Source organism: Chionomys nivalis, chromosome 1 (assembly GCF_950005125.1).
Source record: "Chionomys nivalis chromosome 1, mChiNiv1.1, whole genome shotgun sequence".
NCBI lineage: Eukaryota > Metazoa > Chordata > Mammalia > Rodentia > Cricetidae > Chionomys > Chionomys nivalis.
The window spans coordinates 30,365,551-30,388,854 of NC_080086.1; the positions used below are offsets into that span (position 1 = coordinate 30,365,551).

The 23,304-nt window shown below is 39.3% G+C and overlaps 1 protein-coding gene and 1 pseudogene across 9 annotated transcripts in view; one reads left to right on the forward strand and one right to left on the reverse strand.

Annotated features, from left to right (window-relative positions):
* The window catches only part of Erc1 (ELKS/RAB6-interacting/CAST family member 1), a 365,559-nt gene that overhangs the window by 120,811 nt on the left and 221,444 nt on the right, over positions 1-23,304 (forward strand). For all 9 annotated transcript variants that reach the window (XM_057764045.1, XM_057764072.1, XM_057764063.1 and 6 more), the window contains 4 exons: positions 5,462-5,599; positions 10,044-10,184; positions 11,146-11,286; positions 18,183-18,376. In XM_057764045.1, coding sequence (XP_057620028.1) covers positions 5,462-5,599; positions 10,044-10,184; positions 11,146-11,286; positions 18,183-18,376 — 614 coding nt within the window. The remainder of the gene's footprint in view (positions 1-5,461; positions 5,600-10,043; positions 10,185-11,145; positions 11,287-18,182; positions 18,377-23,304) is intronic.
* On the reverse strand, positions 6,413-6,503 carry LOC130889632 (U6 spliceosomal RNA; annotated as a pseudogene).

The window sequence follows — 23,304 nt, forward strand, 5'->3', positions numbered from 1 at the left end:
ATAACTGTTTCTCACATCACTTGTGATGTTGTAGTATTGTGTTGAATTAACCCTTATTTACTTCCTGATGACCCCCAAAGCACAAAAGTAATGATGCTTCAGATTTTATTATAGTATTTTGTAATATTCTAATTTTCATTATTATTATCTTTATATGCCCAACTAAAAGATTACACTATATCATGGTTGTATGTGCAGGGAAAAACATAGCAGTATGTACTCATTTGGAAACTGAAGTTACATTTATATAGCTAGGCTGGTCTCAGACTCATGGCAGTCTGCTTGTTTCTGCCTCCTGAGTGCTGGGATTGCTGGTTTGTCTCACCGCATATGCTGCAAATTGGGTTTAAAACTGTATTTAAGTGTCTTCTCCCCTCTCCAGTTGATATTGGAAAGTATTTGCAGAAAATGAAGGCCAGGGCCTTTCTGATTGATTGGCTTCATCATAATAATTTAATTCTACTTAAGACAGCTTGTGGAGGTATTGTTAAAGCAGTTGCTCAAGTGCTCCAGGTGATTAAAGGAAGTGCTGTGAGATTTCTTTGGTAGAGGAAGTCTCTTCTTGGTAGGGATTAAGGCTTTGAAGGCAGAGTACTGAGTTCTAGCTGACTGGACTTATGTGGATCTATGTCCACTCAGTCAGATGTGCTGGTCCCTGACAACTGCACAGTGCTGATGATAACTAGAATAAAAGATGCTGGTAGATCTGTGGCAGTCTAGTTGGTATGTGGATTTGATGTTCTTCATGTAAATCTGTGGCAGTCTAGTTGGTATGTGGATTTGATGTTCTTCATGTAAATCTGTGGCAGTCTAGTTGGTATGTGGATTTGATGTTCTTCATGTAAATCTGTGGCAGTCTAGTTGGTATGTGGATTTGATGTTCTTCATGTAAATCTGTGGTAGTCTAGTTGGTATGTGGATTTGATGTTCTTCATGTAAATCTGTGGCAGTCTAGTTGGTATGTGGATTTGATGTTCTTCATGTGAATCTGTGGCAGTCTAGGTGGTATGTGGATTTGATGTTCTTCATGTGAATCTGTGGCAGTCTAGGTGGTATGTGGATTTGATGTTCTTCATGTAAATCTGTGGCAGTCTAGTTGGTATGTGGATTTGATGTTCTTCAGGTACTACTGCATTTAGTTTACTTTTTCTCTGGCATCAGTTTTTATCACTATAAAATCAGGGAAGAAGAAGGCAGTCTTGTATATATAATACATTATTTTATTTCCAACTCAATGTGATGAGTAGAGAGGTTTTAAGGAATTAATCTTCCTAGAGAAACTAATTTAAAATATTTCTATTTCAGTTCCCCCATGTTAGATTTTCTCTTTAGAATAAGCTTCAGTTCGTTTGATCATTGCAGAATTTTACTCATGCAGAAATTCGATGCATGCTTAAATAGGTACTCACTGGTTTTGTTTGCAACGAGTAGAGAGTACATAAAAAGCCACAAAATGACATCCTGAGCTGGATCTCTGGAATTCACATGGTGGAAAGAAAGAACCGACTCTAGCAAGTTCTCCTCTGTTCTCCCTAAACACACGGAGGCATAAGTGTACCAACAGACCTACTTAAATAAATTGAATGTTAAAAAAAGTCCTTGAGATTATAAAATGGCCCACCTTCTACAGCAGTTTGTCTGGATACTGTCTACAGTGTGGGAATGCTAGACAGAGGGATGAGAGTTAATCCTACTACTTGGAACAGTGTGCTCACAGTGTTTGTATTTTTAGGCAGTCTCTTGAAATACAACCCAGGCTGACTTTGACCTCATGATTTCATATAGTAACTAGAAGTACAAAGCAGAAAGTGAAATCATGCAAAAGTGATAGACTTCTGTCCTTGTCAGTTCCGTAGTCTGCATGCCTGTCAATAAAAACTGCCATCTTGGCTGGTGGTGGCACACACCTTTATTCCCAGCACTTGGGAGGCAGAGGCAAGCGGATCTCTGTAAGTTTGAGGCCAGCCTGTTTCACAGAGTGAATTCCAGGACAGCCAAGGCTACACAGAGAAATGTAGATGGTTTCTCTGTATCTGAGTATCCGCTCCCAAATAACCATTCAGAGGCTTATTATTAATTAGAAACGCTTGGCTGATAGCTCAGACTTGTTACTATGTCTTACATTTTAAACTAACCCATGTTTCTTATCTACACTCTGCCACATGGCTTCATACCTTTTCTCAGTATGGCAAGTCAGCTCCTATTCCCTGTATCTCTTGAGGCTCCTCAGACTCTGCCCTTCTTCTTCCTAGCATTCTTTGCCCCGAAAATCCTGCCTAGCTATTGGCCAATCAACTTTTTATTAACAATAAGAGCAACACAGTTTCACAGTTTCCAGAAGGATTATTCCATAGGAGAGAAAACCTGTTTCATAAAAATAAAAGAACCCCCCAACCTAAAAATTTTTTGTATGTATACTCTGTTATAGTAAAAAACCAGCAAATTTCTGCATGAGTAAACTTTTGTGATATAGCATCTTTTTATTTCTAAAGTCATGGAAAAGATTCTAATAACACCATACTAATAAAAACTCCCAGTTAATGGATCACGTCTACCCATCTTTATATCCTCCTCCTAGCTCCTCTCTGTCCCCTCCTGGTCAGTGTGTACTGGCTTTTTTTTTTTTTTTTTTTAAATAACCTTATTTTCTTGCTCTATTTGTGTCTGGCTAGCTGATGACTGCCCTCCTCTCCCTTCTTGTTCCTTTCTTTCTTCTTGATCCTGGATTCCTCCTCTTTCTTCTCTCTGCCTAGCAGCTCTGCCTATCCCTCTCCTGTTTAGCTATTGGACAGTTAGCCTTTTATTAGACTAATCAGGTGCCTTAGGCAGGCAAGGTGAAACAGATGCAACAAATCTTTACACAATTAAACAAATGCAGCAAAAACAAAAGTAACATGCCTTAACATAGTTAAAGTAATATTCTTTAGCATAAACAAATGTAACACATCTTTACCTAGTTAAAATAATATTCCACAACACACACTCTCTCTTTGTCTAGTAGGGGTTTTTGTTTTGTGCTCTTTCAACACTTGGGGAATATAAAATTATTGTACTGCATTCCAGTTTTTTTTGCATAACTTTGAACATTATTTTTCTCATGTTTCCCTCTATATTTTACAAATTTGATAGTTACCGTATTGGTAATATTTCTTTATTGTTTTCATTGAATTATCTATTTTCTAGTGGGATTTATTTATGTTCTTAATGATGGTGTGTATTAAATTCTCTTCTGAGTGACCATTAAGCCTTGTCCAGGTGTAGTAATCTTGGTTGGTAGTTGAAGACTGAAATGCGTCATTCCATCCCCTCCAGGCATGTAGAGTTTCTTCTATGAAGTCTTCCACTGGTCTAAGGCATTTGCCTTTACATATTGCTTGGCACTGCTCTATTTCAGTATGTAATATTCTTTTTTAGTCCCGTACTTTTAAAAACTCGACTATAATAGTTTATAGTCAATAATTTATAACAATTTGACTGAAAAAAAGAGAAACAAGAAGGCATGAAGAGCAAATGTAAAGACGAAATATTTGGCTCATTGGGAGGAGAGCTACAGGCTGGAGGCATAGAAAGCCTCTTTAATAAAAATAATAGCTAAGGCTCTCCAGAATCTTGGAAAAATGGGACAACCAAGTACAGGAAGCATTTATAACCTTAAACATATATAACCATAAAAATACTTTGCCAACAACATTTTATAGTCCTTACTTTAATTTCCACCTGCCTTTGTCATTTGGTTGTTTGTGTGTGTTTTTAAGATATAGTCTCATGTAGCTGAGACTGGCCTTGAATGAATGTTATGTCACAGCATGACCCAGAACTCATGCTTCTCCCGCCGCTTTCTCTCAAGGTGCCAAGATTATTGGCATGCATCACTGTGCTTGGTTTGCAATAATCTTCAGTCTCATAATCTTTTACCTTAGCAAATAGAATCTCAGAATTATTGATCAAGTCTTTATGGAAGTTGCTTTAATTTCATTTCACAGCCACGAAAATTATCTAACTAAAGTTGACAGACCATTTCCACGACTGAAAACGTGTTAATCATTCCTATCTCTGTGAAATTCAGTCTACTCCCTAAGAGGCCAGCAGTTTCGTCTGTTGCTCAGCTTCAGCTTTATAATGGGCACTCTTTCTCCCTTCTCATCTCTTCATCTTCCTTAGTACATCGATGCCTGGCATGCTATAGGGAAATTGGCAATTGTCTAGTGACGTATGACTCTGAATGTGTCCAGTCTTGTCTGATCTTATAAGCCAAGTGGGTCAGGCTGGTTAGTTATTCTTTCAAGTAAATACTTACTGTTTAGATAAAGGGTGATTTAAAAATCTAAACCCTAATACTCAAGAACAGCTTTTCTTTTACACAGCTGATTTGGTCTTCTGTCTAGTTGAAGTGTTCTTTATCCTTTAATTTGTTGTGCAGAAATCTCTCTTGGCATTCACAGTGGTATCTTAGAAGTAATCCTATTTCATGTGAACTAATTGCAGTCCTTCAGCAGTGCTGTCTTCACATTGGGACTTTCCATCTCATAAGACAATTTTGTCTTCTTTTGTTAAGGATTTGCTTATTTGTTTTTGTAGCTTTGGAGCCTATCCTAGAACTAGTTCTTGTAGACCAGGCTGGTCTTGAACTCACAGAGATCCGACTGCCTTTGCCTTCTGAGTGCCAGGATTAAAAGTGTGCGTCACTACCACCCGGCAAGGATTTGCGTATTTGTATGTATGTCCTTAGGATACTTATCTTTTCTCTGTGGTGGTGCAAAACTTTGACTATTGTAAGGTGTAGCATGAATAATAAAAACCAGAGACAGCTATTGGGGTCCAACCTGAAAATCAGAAAAGCAAAGCAGCCAGCCTCTAGAGAGACCTTTTATCTCTACCAAATCCATTCAGACCAAGTGTACAAGATCCTGCCTCTATGAATCCTTAGACTTCACACTCTAGTTGAATTCCTGTCTCTTCCCTGTTATATTTTTTCCCCTGCCCAGCCGTATCGCTCCTGTCTCCACCTCCCTAGTGCTAGGATTAAAGATGTGTGATTCCCAAACACTGGGATTAAAGGGTTCATCCACCACCACCTGGATCTATTTCTGGATCGAGTTTATAATCTTATATAGCCTAGGGTAGCCTTGAACTCACAGAGATTCCCCGGCCTCTGTCTCCTGAGTCCTGGGATTATAGGTGTGTGCCACCACCACTCCCTGGCCTCTAGTGGTTTAGCTTTGCAATCTGAATTTGAGACTAGCTTTATTTATTAAAATACAGATGAAATATCACTACAGTAAGTGTTTAGTGTATAATTTTAAAACAAATTTAAATTATTTTTACAGAGAATTCTCTCTCTCTCACACACACACACACACAGAGACACACACCATAATTTGTTTATGATTTAAATAATTGTTATTGGGCCTACTTCTACCTCTTAAATGACTTTTTTTCTGAAATGCATGTGTTTATTCAGATTGAAAATCTCCAGGAACAACTGAGAGATAAAGAAAAGCAGATGAGCAGTTTGAAAGAGCGAGTCAAGTCTCTGCAGGCGGACACCACCAACACAGACACAGCGCTAACGACCTTGGAGGAGGCTCTTGCAGAGAAAGTGAGTGATTGGCTTGACCTTTCCCAGACCTTTGTGTTCTGCTTTCTCATTATTCTAAAACTGGCTACAAACACAGAAGAAATCTTTTCATGGAAACAGTTCTTGGCTGCTGATGTGGAGAGTGGAAAGTGGAAAGACACTCTAGTTGCTGTTAGATGCTAGCACCAGCTACTCGGAAAGATCGCCTGCACACCAGAGACCATCACCGGATTTCCAGTAGAATCAGCATATGTTCCCTATTTTGCTGCTTTCAGAACGAAAAGAAAATCCATTACTTAACAAAATGTGTAGAATATGGGACATTGATTATCAGGATTCTATCCCAGACTAGCTCTCCTCTGTTACCTAACATGGCATATTCATGGCTTTTATTCATGAATATTACATCTTTACTACTTTTCTAGTCTTGGCATACTCCTAAAATGATTTTTAATTTTATTTATTTTTATGTATATAGATGTTCTGTTGACATCTATGTCTGTGTATCACATATACCTTGTGTCCCCAGAAGTCCCTAGAGACCAGAAGAGGGCATTGGATTTCTTGGTATTGTAGCTGTCATGTGGGTGCTAAGAGTTTAATCTGAGTCCTCTGGAAGAACAGTCGGTGCCCACCTGCCCGCCCACCTTTCTTTCTTTTGTTCTCCCTCCCTCCCTCCCTCCCTCCCTCCCTCCCTCCCTCCCTCCCTCCCTCCCTCCTCCCTCCCTCCCTCCTTCCCTCCCTCCTCCCTCCCTCCCTCCCTCCTTCCCTCCCTCCTCCCTCCCTCCCTCCTTCCCTCCCTCCCTCCCTCCCTCCCTCCTCCCTCCCTCCCTCCCTCCCTTCTTTTTATTGTCATCTTTGCACAGGGGCCATACTAATCTTTGTATTATTCTAGTTTTAGTATATGTGCTGCCTAAGTGAGCACCAGTCAATACTCTTAGTCACTGAATCAATTTCTCTAGCCCCTTGACTTTTATTACTTTATTTTACCTTTATCATTTTTAAAGGAATGGTTAAATGAATAAGTGGTCTGTACCATCCTAGAAGATATTTTAGAGAATCTCCTTATGGTGATTTTGTTTTTTTATTTTTCTTTTATTTGTTTGTTTTTGTTTTTGGAAGGTGATTTGTTTTGTGATAGAGGTCTCTATAGTGATATTTTATTTGTATTTTAATAAATAAAGCTTGTCTGAAGATCAGAGTGCAAAGCTAAGCTACTAGAGACCAGGCAGTGGTGGCACACACCTTTAATCCCAGGAGACAGAGGCAGACAGACCTGTGTGAGTTTAAGGCCATCCTGGGCTATACAAGATTGATCCTGAAACAGATCCAGGTGGTGGTGACAAACACTTTTAATCTTATCACTAGACAGGTGGAGACAGAAGCAAAACGGCTGGTTGGAGAGAGGAATATAAAAGAAAAGAGACAGGAACTCACTGGAGTGTGGAGTCTGAGGTTTGGTGGAGACAGTGCAGTCTAGGCAGTCTGAGGATCACCCCTTTGGTGTGAGCATTGGTAGAGGTAAAAGGTCTCTCTAGTGACTTACTGGTCTGCTTCTCTGATCTTCAACTTGAACCCCAATATCTGTCTCTGTGTTTTTATTATTCATGCTATATGTCTCATGTGCTGGCCTCAGGCTCACAGTGTAGCTTAGTGTATTAGTCAGGGTTCTTTAGAGGAACAAACTTATAGACTGAATCTATCATCCATCTATCCATCTAATGGGAATTTACTGGAATTACTTGCAGGCTGTGGTCCAGGTCGGCCAACAATGACTATCAATGGAAGGTCCAAGAATCCAGTAGTTGTTAGTTAATTCTAGATGTCTAGCTGGTATTCAGTAAATGCCAGAATAGAATACTGTAAAAGAAATAGACTTGCTAATGAGAGTGAAAGCAAGCAGGCAAAGAGAGAGCTAGCTTCCTTCCATGTCCTTTACATAGGCTACTAGCAGAAGGTGTGGCCCAGATTAATTCAAAAGAGCTGAATTAATGGTGTATTGTCCCACCTCAGAGATCTGGATTAGAAGTGGGTCCTTACACTTCAAATTATTTAATTAAGAAAAAAATGTGCCCAGCCATTTGGGTTTTAGTTAATTCTAGATGTAGTCTATTTGATAATCAAGAATAGACCTTAACACTCAGGGTGGTCTTTAGCTCTTGATCCTCTTATTTCCAGTTCCCAGGGTTGGAATTAAAGGGTTATCCTATCATGCTGTACTTTCCTTGGGATATTTAACTGGATTCTTTTCAGAGGCTTAACACAACATTCTTTAGGTCCTTTGGACTCAGAATACTTTGATCTGTTGCCAGAATGATCGTGTGTTCTGTGAGTATGTTTAGAAATACTACCCAGAAATATAATAAATTCCTTTAGCCTTCATACTTTCTTGAACACCTGGAAGAATAAGTTTAAAATTTTCTACCTCGTCTTGTTCTCCTTTATGTTAGATTATTGTACGGTAGCTCCCCTCCCTCCTTTTGATATATGAGTTATGAGTAATTTCTGTGGCTGTGTAGGTAGTGTGTGTCAGTACCATTATAGTGAAGAAATATGTTACTTATTGTCCTAAGGGCATACACATAAATTTTTGTGACTTGAAAATTTAATTTAAATGGCAATATTTCAAGAGAATACTTTAGTGATTCAAGAGAATACTTTAGTGATATCTAATAATATTTGAAGTGATACAGGAAACCACTCTTGGAATTTAAAAATAAACAAAGTTGGACATTTATTGGTTACAAAAGGAGAAATTAGTTATTTGAAAAGTTAATTTATAGCACAAATAATAAAAACCCAGAGACAGATATTGGAGTTCAACTTGAAAATCATAGAAGCAAAGCAGCCACCACTAGAGAGACCTTTTCCCTCTACCAAATCTTCAGACCGAATGGGCAAGATCCTGTTTTCTCAAACTCCACACTCCACTGAGTTCTGTCTCTTCCCCTTTATATTGTTTTCCCTGCCCAGCCTTATCGCTACTGTTTCCACCTCCCTAGTGCTGCGATTAAAGGAGTGGGAGTGGGATCCCAAGTGCTGGGATCACCTTTGTGTGAGCTCTGTTTTTTGTTTTTTTTGTTTTTTTTTTTTTATTCTTTTTTAATTAAAATTTCCAACTGCTCCCCGTTTCCCATTTCCCTCCCCTCCTCCCACACATTGCCCCCTCCCCCCACTCCCCTCCCCCATCCCCACTCCTCTTCTCCTCCCCCCAGTCCATTCCCCCTCCCTCTCGATACTGAAGAGCAGTCCAAATTCCCTGCCCTACAGGAAGACCAAGGTCCTCCCACTTCCATCCAGGCCCAGGAAGGTGAGCATCAAAACAGGCTAAGCTCCCACAAAGCCAGTTCATGTATTAGGATCGAAACCTAGTGCCATTGTCCTTGGCTTCTCATCAGCCTTCATTGTCCGCCATGTTCAGAGAGTCCAGTTTCAACCCATGCTTATTCAGTCCCAGTCCAGCTGGCCTTGGAGAGCTCCCAATAGATCAGTTCCACTGTCACAGTGGGTGGGTGCACGCCTCGTGGTCCTGATTTCCTTGCTCATGTTCTCCTCCTTCTGCTCCTCATTTGGACCTTAAGAGCTCAGACCATTGCTCCAATTTGGGTCTCTGTCTCTCTCTCGATCTATCGCCAGTTGAAAGTTCCTGTGCCATTTTCCTTGGCCTCTCGTCAGCTCTCATTGTCCGCCACATTCCGAGAGTCCGGTTTTATCCCATGTTTTTTCAGTAGCAGTCCAGCTGACCTTGGTGAGCTACCAATAGATCGGCCCCACTGTCTCAGTGGTTGGGTGCACCCCTCATGGTCCTGACTTCCTTGTTCATGTTCTCTCTCCTTCTGCTCCTCATTATAACCTTGGGAGCTCAGTCCGGTGCTCCAGTGTGGGTCTCTGGCTCTATCTCCATCCATCGCTAGATGAAGGTTCTATGGCGATATGCAAGATATTCATCAGTATGATTATAGGATAGGTTCATTTCAGGTTCCCTATCCTCAGGTGCCCCAATGAACTAACTGGGGACATTGCCCTGGGCATCTGGTAGCCATTCCAAGTTCAAGTCTCTTGCCACCCCTTAGGTGGCTCCCTTACCTAAGGTATGAGTTTCCCTGCTCCCCTATCCAACCTTCCTTTATCCCCAATAAGAATGATTCAGTCTTGTGTAGCCCTCAGTTGCATTGAACTCACAGAGCCTGTTTGCCTCTGTCTTCCGAGTCCTGGAATTAAAGGTGTGTGCTACCACTCCCTGGCCTGTATGGCTGCCTAGTATGGCTGCTTCGCCCTCTGATATTCAGACAAGCTTTATTTATTTAAACACATACAATATACACTATATAAATTCTTGAAGAGCTTACCATTGCCTTTTTAGTAGATGATAGAAGAATTGACTTTGGTCAGAGGAAGCAGAGTATGCTACATGATGTAGGTACAAATGGTAGTTTCCTCATGACTTGGTGTGCTTTCTTTTTAGGAACGGACAATTGAACGCTTAAAGGAGCAGCGGGACAGAGATGAGCGAGAGAAGCAAGAAGAGATTGATACCTACAAGAAAGATCTTAAAGACTTGAAAGAAAAAGTCAGCCTGTTGCAAGGAGACCTCTCCGAGAAAGAGGTTAGGATTACCAAATAGAGTTACTCAGTTTGCTTAGTCATCACATTCAGTGTATCTGCGGTGTCTGCACAGCGCAGACAAGCAAGAAAGATTCTTGGTATTTTGTGGCAGGCTTTCTGGTTGCCTAGGAAGCTGTGAGTGCTACAGTAGACTGCTTATCACTTCTTTATCGGGTACGACCCTGTTTCTTATGTGATACCAAAGCTGCGTATCCTAGAATAACTGCAGCCATGTTTTATAGTGAGAGACACTGCTATCAATACAAGTAACAAAGGAAGAAATCTAGTTATAACTGTTATTAGAAACATAATTACCTATAACTTATGCGACTTCATGATTTTGATCTTATTTTTGAATAATCCTGTTAGTATAATTTAAATAGCTAAACAATTGAATGCTGTGTGATGAGTAATCCAGCAAATTTGTCTAATAACTTTAGGAAAATTTCTACAAGAATTTCCTGCTGAAAGAGGGGGGGAATCCCCATTCAAGTTAGTTTGTTACTAAGTTTGGTTACTTAGGTTCTCAAAGCTCAGTCTCTCTTATTTTGTGAAAATAAGTTAGAGCTCTTGTTCTATTTTGCGACAGGGCCTCCTCTATCTCAGGCTGGCCTTCCCCTTCTGATCCTCCTGCCTTCACCTCCTGAGTGCTGGAATTACAAGTGTGTTCCATGCCTGGTTTATGTGGTACTGAAAATTGAACCTAGAACTTGATGCACGCCAGGCAAGCTTTTTACTGGAGCTGCACCCCAGGCATTTCTAGGACTCTTTATGTCACTGTCCATTTAGTCCTGAGGATCAACCTTATTTTAATTAACGTCTGGAAGCTAAAGATAATACATTTGTATGGTTCATGAATGTTCTTGAAATGGGAACTTTCAGATGCTAAGACTAACAGTTTGAAAAATTAAATCTGCATTTTATTTCACAGTATTCATCTAAACATGTCTTGATGCTTTTAGGCCTCTCTCTTGGATCTCAAAGAGCATGCTTCTTCCCTGGCTTCCTCAGGACTGAAAAAGGACTCACGACTCAAGACCCTTGAAATTGCTCTTGAACAGAAGAAGGAAGAGTGCCTGAAAATGGAGTCACAACTGAAGAAGGTTGAGGAGCTCCCATTCTCACTTTGTTTGCATAAAAACACTGTAGATAGCTCCGAGTCCTTCCTCCTTCCCTCCTCCCTCCCTCCCTTCCGCTGAGGGTCATAGTGACACTGCAGATTGTACAGTTATTTTCCTTTTTCTTAGTGGGTTAGTGATGTGTTTGGTTTTGTAGCTGTGACCAAACACCAAAGATACACATTAAAGTAGAAAAGATTTATTTGGATTTACAGTTTGAGAGGTTACAGTCCATGGTTGGATGATTCTGAAAGACCCCCCGAAGGATGTCTTTCTTCTGGAGAGACCCCCTACCCAAGGATCAGTCGAGACCACTCATGCGGATGCAAACAGCAAGAGGATTTTTTATTCTGTCATGACAGGGTCCCTCAGGTTCGGGATATGAAGGACATCCACAGCTATTACAGCCCATCTTTTAAAGCAAAGGGCCACAGAGACAAGGGGGGGGGAGGGCTGTAAGTTGTTTTTTAACTTACTGGATTGGCTTATTTAAAAAGGCTATTACCAATAATTAGCTGGAGAGTGATTGCCAGATCAGATGAGGTAAAGGGAAACTTCTGAAGGTCACTTTGCCCCTTCCCAGGGACTAAGTCAAAACATCAGTAACTGAGTCAACACCTAAGGGTTATCATGCCCCTATTCAGGGAGATGAAAAGTTTTCAACATCTCAGTACGTGCATGCATAGCTGTTATGTCCTTGGTTCCCAGGGGAGGTGGGGAAGTACTGAGAGTCATCAGAAATGGCTTTAGATTTTTTTTAAAGTTTTACATTTTCTTAGGGTTGAGGGGGCTTACAAATGCATTTAGAGTCTTTCAATTCCATCGCTTTTAGTCTTCAGTGGGACAGAGCATCATGCTCACCAGAAAAGCAGATAGGAGCAAGGACAAAGTGTTTCTTTAAGGTCATGGCACTAGTGAGCTACTTCCTGTACTGAGATCCTGAGAGTCAGCCTCTCCGCAATGCCATGTGGTTCTATGATTAAACCACAGATTAGGTCAGTGCTCTCCTGATTTACCCATTGACTTCCCAGTCACCCAGTTCTAAACATCGCATTGGCAAGCGAAGCCTTCAGCACATGAGTTTGGGAAGAGGAAGACTTTCATTCCCAAGAGACAGGTTCTATAAGGTTCCTGCAGACTGCCCTGCCTTTTGCTTATCCAGGGCTGCTTCTTTTTCTTTCTCTTTTACCACCACTGTAGCTTCTAACGACCCCAGCTCAGTCTAGAATTTTGGTAGTGCGTTGACACGCTGCCTTTCACTAGGGTCTTCCTTCACGTCTGTGCTTGAGCTGTGTGCTTTCTTTCTGTTTAGCTTGACGATTTCATAGAGTACAATGCACATATTGATTACTATCACATTCTTTCTCCTTTTCATTCCTTTTACATAATTGCCCTGCGTCCTTTTCTCACAAGCATGTTTTTGTTTTGTTTTAACACACTGACTTTAAAGCTAATGTCTTAGTTTTTTTTTTTTTTTTCTGTTATAAACACCTTGACCATAAGCAACCTGAAGAGGAAAGGGTTTGTTTTGTATCACTTATCATGAAGGTAAATGAGGGCAAGAACTGAGGCAGTAACTGAGAAAGAAGCCATAGAAGCATGGCTTACTATGCAACCAAGAACCATTTGTCCACATGGTGACATTGCCCACATGGACTGAACTCTGCCACATCAATAACTAAGAAAACACTTCATAGACTGTAGGCAGTCTTATGGAGGCGGTTTCTCAACTGAGATTCATTCTTCTCAGATGATTCTAACTTGTGTCAACAAACCAGCACACCAGGCTATGTGACCGTGGTTTGTATTGTTCACTGGAACATGTTGAGCTTGTCAGTGCTGATCAGAATGTTTGCCACTCTTCTGGATCATAAGTTAACCAGGCTAGGGCAGGGTCACAGAGACCCCTCCACAATCCATGATTGACTTGACAGCAGGCTAATCTAATGGAGGCCCACTGCTGGCAGCTACTCCTACGTGAGTCCATGATTACATTGACTATATCATGCCCACAAGACAGCATCTTACAGTTTTTCTCCACATATCCCAGTCCTTACATTCTTCTCACTTTCTCTTCACCTGATCCTGAGAGGGGGTAATATGAGTGTCTTGTTGAGGGCTGAGCACTCAGCCATAACTTTTTTTTTAATATCTCGATCAACCATGAATCTTTTGCATTTTGCCACCTTTCATTCCAAAGAGAAGTTTTTCTGATTAAGACAGTGTTCAAAGCCACCTTGTCTCTGAAACCCAGGAGAAAACAAAAAAGAAGAAAGAAAAAAATAAAGTAGTATTTATGTGTGGGTATAGTTAGAGGTATTTAGAAGGCAACTTGGCATTATTATCAATTTAGCTAACCAACAATATAAAGTTACCCCTTAGATCTAAGACCTTCTTAGCTCTGGGTTCTTTAACTGTGTTTATAGGATCAGGCATGAAACTCAGTTTGTGGAGTGGGCTTTAAAACTTACTAGAGAGTGCTTGGTTTCCACCATATCAATAGTGCCACCATTGCACCAAGGAGGCACATAATTGCCTGGCCGGTTGGTATCGTAGTTAATAGGGTTCTCGGCTGGGTAAGACCATTGATGCCTTTTATCACTTAGTAGGCTGCAGTGCACTCTCTGTACTATGAAAGTTGGCTAGTGCTGGGCGGTGGTGGCGCATGCCTTTAATCCCAGCACTCGGGAGGCAGAGGCAGGCAGATCTCTGTGAGTTCAAAGCCAGCCTGGTCTACAGAGCTAGTTCCAGGACTGCCTCCAAAGCTACAGAAAAACCCTGTCTCGAAAAACCACACACACACACAACACAAAAAACAAAAAAGAAAGTTGGCTAGCAAAGAGGTCACTTCCAGCTCAGTTTCAGTTATTACTTTCGTTTGTCTTTTTGCTATGTGTAGGACTAAGTACTATGTTGAATTGTAACACAGAAACCCTTGTCTTATTTTGATTTTAGTGAGAATGTTTTGAGTTCTTCTGCATGTAGGATCATGTTTACATTTGTCATACATAGCTCTTACTACATTGAGATAGGTGCTTCCCATGCATAGTCTATCAAAAAAGTTTTTATCATAAAGGGATGATTTCTCTTCTATTCACAGTTTTTTTGTGTGTGTTTATTTGGTTTTGTTGTTTTATTTATTGAGACAGGGAGGGTCTCTATATCTTTTGCTTGTCAGTAACTTGTTTTTATACCTGTACCTTCAGAGTGTTGGGATTTATAGATGCATGCTTCCATGCTTGAGGTTTACATCTTGAATTAAATATTTTACTCTATTTGCCAAGTTAATTAATTAATTCATCTATTTTGACACATATTCCTACTATATAGTTCATTGTCCTGCAATTTGCTATGTAGATCAGGCTGGATTGGAACTCACAAAGTTTCACCTTCTAGCCTCTCAAGTGCTAGAATATATGCTACCATGCTCAGATGTAAAGTTGTTTTAAGTAAATGTTTGTAACACTGACTTGGTAAATTTCTTTTTGAGTTTATATTAGTTTTATAAAGTTGCAAAAGTCTTTAATGTGATTTAATATTTCTTGAAATTCCATTTTATTTTATTGTATTTTTAAATATTTATTTATTATGTATACAATATTCTGGTGCCAGAAGAGAGCACCAGACCTCATTACAGATGGTTGTGAGTCACCATGTGGTTGCTGGGAATTGAACTCAGGACCTTTGGAAGAGCAGGCAATGCTCTTAACCGCTGAGCCATCTCTCCAGCCCTGAAATTCCATTTTAAAGTGTAAATGGCCAGGCAGTATTGGTGCATGCTTTTAATCCCAGCACTTGGGAGGCTGAGGCAGGCGGATCTCAGTGTGTTCGAGGCCAACCTGGTCTACAAAGTAAGTTCCAGCACAGTTATGACAGAGAAACCCTGTCTTGGGAAACAAATAAACAAAAAAAAGTATGAACTCAACAGAGCTTAGATATAAGTGTCTCTGATATAAAATTTGTTATGATATCAAGAAAGGGTTAATAATTTTTTTTTTTACTTTTTACATCCTTGTAGCAGATTGACCTTCTTCTCAGTGATTATTTATTCTGGATCATTGACTCCTGGGTTATGTTTAACCTTGAACTTCTTTTAGCTACTGGTCATTTTCCTCCTCTTCCCCAGTCATTCTTCTTTTCCTACCTTCACTCTTGTGGACTGATTTATTTTATTTTACTTTAAAAATATATTTTAAAGGTTTATTATTAGGGTTGGAGAGATAGCTCAGTGGTTAAGAGCATGTATTGCGCTTTTAGTGGACCTAGGTTTGATTCCCAACACCCACATTAGGCAGCTCCCAGCTACCTGTGATTGCAGTTCCAGGGGATCCAGCATCACTGGCCTCCATCGGCACCTGCATTCATATGCACTAATAGGCACACATGCACATGATTAAAAACTTTTTAAAAAGATTTATTATTATTTTTAATGTGTATATTTGTGTGTTAGTGCATGTGGATGTGGGTGCTTATAGGGGCCAAAAGATAGGTATTGGGTTCCCTGGAAGAGCAGCAAGAGCTCTTAACTGCTGAGTTATCTTACATACCTCTTGGCTGTTTTAAAGCAAATAGAAATTATTCTGAATACGTTATACAATTTCATTTGTTAAGCGTTTTTCTGGCCTGTGTCAGTTAACAGAGTCAGTGCTGAGGGTGTGGTGGTAGACAATATAGAACTATCCACTGTCTTCAGTGAATTAATAGTCTCTGTTAGCGAAAGTAGACAAATACCCAGCAAAGTTTAGCAAATCACAGAGTCTAGGGTATAGAGGACCCCTTCTATGGAAGTAACATTTAACTAACCAGTGACCGTAACCTAGCATGTGTGAACGCCAGGCCACTAGTATTTATAGCATAAACAACAGTTAGAATTAAATGTAACAAGATTTATCTCCATGGCATTGGTTATAAGCTGTTGTTGATACTTGTTTATTGTCTTTTTGTTGCCCCACCTCAACCTCTTTCTGTTTCCTCTTTCCTGTTATCTCTTTTGTGTATGTGTGGATAGTGAGGTGTCTTTATTCACTCCTGCTCTTTATTTACACCTCACCTACAGTGAGCATTCTGTGAAATGCTCCTGTCCCCTGCTCTTGGACTGTAGTAAAAGAGTCTCCATAGCCCTCCTGTCCACGCGAGAATGACCAGCAGGAATTCCCCACCTCATTCAACTCTGGCAAAACCGTGTGAGAAGAGCTAATTCAGAGAGTTGAAAAACAGTGGTGTCTATTTATTCTCCAAGCTGGCGTGGTTGTTTCCTAAGTAACTTAAAGGTTAGGTTAGTAGGTGTAGAAGAGATTAAAATCCCCCCCTGCTGGGAATGGAACCTTAAACAAATGAACTTGGTGACATATTCACTCTGAAAATGTAGATAATACTTTCATGAAAGATTTAACTTAATTTACACAAACTTTTCTCGTTTACTTATGCTACTTTGTGTCGTGTTTTCCTAAAATATTTTCTGAAGAATTTATTTTCCTCTACTATTTTTGAAATATTTTAAAGATGTAATATATTTTCTACTTATTGGATAAAAATTGTGATGTCTTAGTCTTTATCTTATTAAGTACATTCATTATATACACATGGCTTTAGAAATTGGGAAGAAGGAATATTTTGGTTTGCTGAGAGCCTTTTGAAACTTGGTCCTCAGTTGGTGGTACTGTTTTGGCAGTTACAGAACCTTTTAGACGTGAAGTCTGGATGGCAGAAGTAGGTCACTGAAACCCTTAGGTTTTTAGGTCTTAGCCAGGTTCTGCTTGTAACTGAGCTCTCTGCTTCCCCTCTGTCCCCAGCATGCCACAGATCATGCCGTGTACTTCCCGCTCCTACAATCATGGATGGAGCCCCAGCAGCTTCTTCTTCTCCTTGATAGTCTATACCCTTAAACCATGAGCCCAAGCAATCCTGCCTTCCCTTAAATTTCTTTCCTCAGCTATTCTGTTAAAATAATAAGAACATTAATACAATGAGTAATTTGAAAACTAATTTGTAATTTTGTAATTTGCAGTACTTTAAAATATATTGACTATATTAGGTGTCTTTTACAACAGAAACCTGAATAATATACTTTTTCTTAGTTTTTAGAGTGGGCCTTGCTTTCTAACTTCATTTGTCAATCCCAGGCTATCTTGTAAAATTCTGAATTTTAGCTAAATATACTTGAGAGAAACTGTTCTCCCTCCCTCCCTCCCTCCCTCCCTCCCTCCCTCCCTCCCTCCCTCCCTCCCTCCCTCCCTCCTTCCCTCCCTCCCTCCGTCTTTCTTGGTTGTTTCCAAGACTCACTGTGTAATTCTGGCTTTTCTAGAACTTACTATGTAGTCTAGGCTGTCCTGGATCTCACAGAGATCCACCTGCCTCTGCTTCCCAAGTGCTGGGATTATATCCAGCTCAGAGTAGCTATTTTCTTAACCCAGTTTCATTTGCAAAGCATTTGTTTGTAGCTGTAGGCCATATGAGTCATACATTTGGCAAAGCCACATATAGGAGAAGGAAATTAGTATAGGCCTAAAGAACTGAGTCTCAGCATTGATGTAAGAATACAAAGATCAGAATTTATAGCCCTCTAATATAGTTTTCATTAATCTCAATCAAAGTGTCAGTTGGGTTATGATGAATTTTGACCTCATAATAAGTGTTCCAAGATGAAATAGTTTTTTAATAAGAAATCCATTTGTAAACTAAAAGAATTTCTACCCATTAATTATTAATCTTTTCCCTATGTAATCCTTAATTAGAGAAAAGCTTTAGAAATTGAAGATTAGCCATTAACACTATTTACATTGGAATATAAATCGTTCTTTGGGCATGGTTTGCTTACTGCCTCTGTACCTGTATTGGCTACACTTTAAAATTTTTAATTTTTTAATTTAATTTTTGGGTAGGCACATGAAGCAACACTGGAAGCCAGAGCCAGTCCAGAGATGAATGACCGAATACAGCAATTGGAGAGAGAGATTACCAGGTACAAAGATGAATCTAGCAAGGCCCAGACTGAAGTTGATCGCCTCTTGGAAATCTTGAAAGAAGTGGAAAATGAGAAGAATGACAAAGATAAGAAGATAGCTGAGTTAGAAAGGTAAGAGAAAGAAAGCTAAGTGGGAATCACTGGAGCAGAAAAATTAAAAGGTGTTTTTACAACTTTTGATGAGATGGTGTTTTCAATATTATCTACCTCTGGATTAGTTCTTCAGTACTTTTTACTACTTTATTAACTTTTTCTAAGTCAGTGTACATTTTTTGTTACAGTGCCAAAAAGATGACATAAAAGGGGAAAAGTGAGAAACTATTACTTGAACATCACTGACAAGAGAAGATATTCATTGATTAAGGGCTTTTCTCCTAGCTATTCAAGAGAGTGCAACGAGATCCTTGGTTTTATCATTGTTCTGTATAATGAGTGAATGATCCTCAAGTCTAAGAAGTTGGTATTTTATACCCTAGGCTTGGAGCTCTGCTTCTGAACTGTTGCTCTTTTGGACTGGGAGTTTGTAGAATGAATAATTTAGAGTGCTGGAAAGCAAATTATTATATCAGTTCACTCCTGAGAATTAGGAGGGGCATTATGGTGATAATGTAAGAGACTCATAGGTGATTTCTATCAGGTTCAAAGTTTGAAATCTTCACAGTGGGTTTTATTTGAAAGATAACTGTATTGGAGTATATTTCGTCTTTTATATTGAAGATCAAGTGTATAGTCTATTATTACCATCTTCATTTCAATGGTTTATTTAACATAATCTCACAATATACATAAACACCTTTTCCAGTAGAGTTTCAAAGTCACCATATTCTTCTGAACACCCACAAAGATTGACAGTGACCAGATGAAGTCACTAATTCACATACATCTTTAGAAACTTGTTTTAGGAATTATTTTCATTTTCTTCAAAGCTAGAAAGTATCAGACATCATCTTTAAATTGTTCACTAAGATTTAAATTTTTTTTTTTTTTTTTTTTGGTTTTTGTTTTTTTGAGACAGGGTTTCTCTGTGGTTTTGGAGCCTGTCCTGGAACTAGCTCTTGTAGACCAGGCTGGTCTCGAACTCACAGAGATCCACCTGTCTCTGCCTCCCGAGTGCTGGGATTAAAGGCGTGCGCCACCACCGCCCGGCCTAAGATTTAAATTTTGAGAGTTAGTAGTAGGCTTGATATTTTCCATTTAAGTTACTGTTTTTTCTATTCTATATCCATAGACTTTGATTCCTTCAGTGAACCAAAAATGCAGATAATAGGATCTCATTCTTTTTTTTTTTTTTGGTTTTTCGAGACAGGGTTTCTCTGTGGTTTTGGAGCCTGTCCTGGAACTAGCTCTTGTAGACCAGGCTGGTCTCGAACTCACAGAGATCCGCCTGCCTCTGCCTCCCGAGTGCTGGGATTAAAGGCGTGCCCCACCACCGCCCGGCTTTCTCATTCTTGCCTGTACATCTCTTTAGTTTGATATTATCTCTCTGCATATTCTATGGTTCTTGATTATTTGTTCATTTTTATTTGTATGAGTGTTTTATCTACACATATGTCTGTGTACCACATGCATACCTGGTGCCCTTGGAAGTTAGAAGAGGTTGTTGGATCCCCTGAAACTGAAGTTACAAATGATTTTGAAACACCATGTGGGTGCTGGGAATCCAACTTGGGTCTTCTGGAAGAGCAACCATTCTTTTTAACCACTAAGCCATCACTCCAGCACCTTCAATGAAATTCTTTAAATCTAGATTTCAAAATTACTAGAGCTTCCAAGAATATAGATTGTGTGCAGTTTTGTTCATCTTGATCTTTGAACATTTTCCCTTCCACAGCAGGTTTATGTGTACATACTTACCTCTGTATTTATATGGTTCAGTTCATCTTTGAGGGAAGCCAGTGCTGACACTAAAGCAGGAACCTGGAGACAGAAATCAAAGCAGCATTCATAGAGGAATACTGCTTACTGGCTTGCTCTACGGTGGCTCATCCAGTTTCCATTTTTATACAATCCAGGACCTCCTGTGTGGGGTTGGCACTGGCTCATAGTGTGCTGAGGTCTTGCATAGTCATCATTAATCAAGAAATTGTCACACAGGCACGTCTACATGCTGATCTGATGGAGGTAATTCTTCATTCGAGGTTCCCTCTTTCCAGATAACTCTAGCTTGCATCACATTTGGAAAAAATAATCACATTCCTCAGGAAACCAGACCCTATAACTGAAATTTTATTTTCTATACTTCGCATGAATTTCCATGTAGATTCAAAATGAATAAACTTTTTCTGGAGTTTAATTATAGAGAAAAGAAATGATAGGAATTAGATTAATTTTTTTTTCAGATTTCAGAAGGATTGGTTTTGCCTGCTTTTTTAGTGACTAAATACTTATAAGTTTGTAATACCTAAGAGCATTGTTGTCTGTGCCTTATATTTTGTTTACAGCTCTATGTTAGTTGAAATTAACTTTTCTTCTAATATCTCACCAGTCTTTGTGTATGTTCCAATGTTGCTGCTCCTGGAAACGGTCCCAATTTGTTTAGTAAATTAGTGTATTTGTTTCTGGTAACTAAGTATGCATCAGCATGTAATGCATCCATGATTTGAGAGAAAGAACAGGAAGCTCTGGGAAATCTTTTTCCTGTGGAGAAAGACTAGCAAGAAGAAAGGTGGCCTCCTCTTTCTCTTGGATAGTCTCATGTCTGAGCAAGATGCATGGAACTACTGTGGCTACCTTGTCTCACCCTAAGGTGAAACCGACATCCTGAGGGTGGCAAAGTCAAGAAAAGCATCTCTCAGAAGAACCAGTACAGATACTCCACATGAAAAGAGTTGAAAGAAGTATTTAACTTATTATTTCTTGCAAAAAGAGAGGAATTATGAAAGCTTGGAAGGCCACGAGCTAGCTATCTTTTCTCTAGTAAAATACTGAGACTCCTCTTGAACTTTATGGAGTCCAGAACACGCACCATATTCTCGATTCCTTGTCTAGGAGCTTTCCTGACATTAAAAGATGAGGGAAGGACTCATTACTGCATCTAAGCAAACTTCTACTTTATCTCAACTGATTGTTATAAATATTACAAAATATATTATTTTAAGGAAACAAAGTGAAATAAAACTAAGAAAAAAGAAAACTATAGACAGAACTTGGAAGCCAAAGAAACTATTTCTAAAGCTCCCATATCTAGATAATACCCTTTCCTATTATTTAAGCCAGTTGAGATTGATATTTATTTTAGTGGTCTGGAAGTCTGGCTCCCTAACCACTACCCAGGGTAACTGATTCTCAGAATGATTCTCAGGAGTAAGGACTGAAAGATTTCTATAATAACTTGACACATTATCTGAGGGTCATTTTCCTTTCATTCTAATTCTCTTGTCCTAATTGTCTATAATTTCTTAATTCTAATTCTTTAGTTCCAATTCTGTAATTCTACATCTCATTCTAATTTTATGTTTCAATTCTTTTCCCAGCTATGTTTGCCTAGCTTAAATACACTGTTTTTCAGGAGGCTTGAAGCAATAATAAAAAATTACAAGAGTTACATCCCATTGTTCAAAAGCACATTTCTTTGGGTAGGTAATAAGGGCTGAGCCTTTTCTCATGGCAATGCAAAGTTTCAAGCTTTCTGGAGTGAGACCGTGACTAGAGAGTGGGGGCACAGTGCCCAGTGAGACATGCTTTGAGACATAGGTCTTTTATCAGCCAGACTTGACAAGTGAAGAATTGACAGGACTTTTTAAGGCTGGTTTTATGTTAATAACCTTGGTTAGACACCTGCAACTCTGACCTCGTGCCAAACTGTGAAGTTTTAAACTTGTGATCTATTTTTAAAAACCTTTAGTATAGTTTGAACTTGCTCTGAGGTAAAATGAGCTAATTGTATGCAATTTGTCTTGGACTCAGGAGAAATTGTTATTTTCTTGTGTTAGTCTGAGTAAAAGGAACAAAGCAGCCTTTTAAGTGCCTTACAGCTCTGATAGGACAATAGATCTAGTTATGAAGCATAGCCTAGTATGTTTTCTGTATATCAAAATCATACAGATTAATGGGGAGTCATCTTCCTGACCACCCACAGATATATTTGCCCCTAAGATTGAGATGTAATCATGAGATTGCATATACATATCACATGAGATTACATATTATAGTGTAAATATTGGAGAGATACTATAACTGTCTTTGCACATGTGAATCTAAAGACAAGAGTGGTCTGTATATATTTATAAGCCTTGCCTATGAATTTCCTCCATCAGATTAGTTGATCATCTGGTGGATTGGCCTTATAATTGTCAGCTGTCAACTGTTGTAATTTTATCATGACCTGCAACAGCTCATCACAAATTATGTTGTAATGTTCTATCCAGATCACCCCCCCCAATAGCAGAAACAAACAATTTGAACAAATATAAAGTGTGTGTCTTTTTTGTTGTTGTTTTTTATCTTGTTTAAGCATGGTAATAGGACATGATGGCATATGCTTATAAACCTAGTACTAGCTGAGACAAGAAGAATAAGGAGAGTTCTAGGCCTGTCTGGGCTACATAAAAAACATAGTCTCCAAAGACCTCCTAAACAAACAAAACTCTAAATGACTAACCACCAAACAAAACAATAAACCTAACAAAAGCAAAAATTAGAACTGAAATTCCTAGAAGTAGAAACCATATGGTGTCATTCTGTAATTGGGGTTTTCTCTATTCAACCATTTTGGAATAATAAATAATATCAGTACTGTTTTAATTACTTGTATTGGGGCCGAGGAGAGGGCTCAGTGGGTAAGATTGAGGACCTGAGCATAATCCCAGTAAGGAAAAAAAAAATCAGGTGTAGCCATATGGGTACCTAGAACTCTAACACTGTGGAAATGGAGACAGAAAGAGAGTGGTGCTTGCTGTCCAGCCAGTGTAGCTAAAACTTTCTATCATAACTTGCTTTCTGCATCTGGTAAACTATAACTATAGCTATCTAATCTTCAACTCCCTCAGAGACCCAATATGGAAATAATGTTAAATGAGTAAGCAGAAAGTGCAAACTAG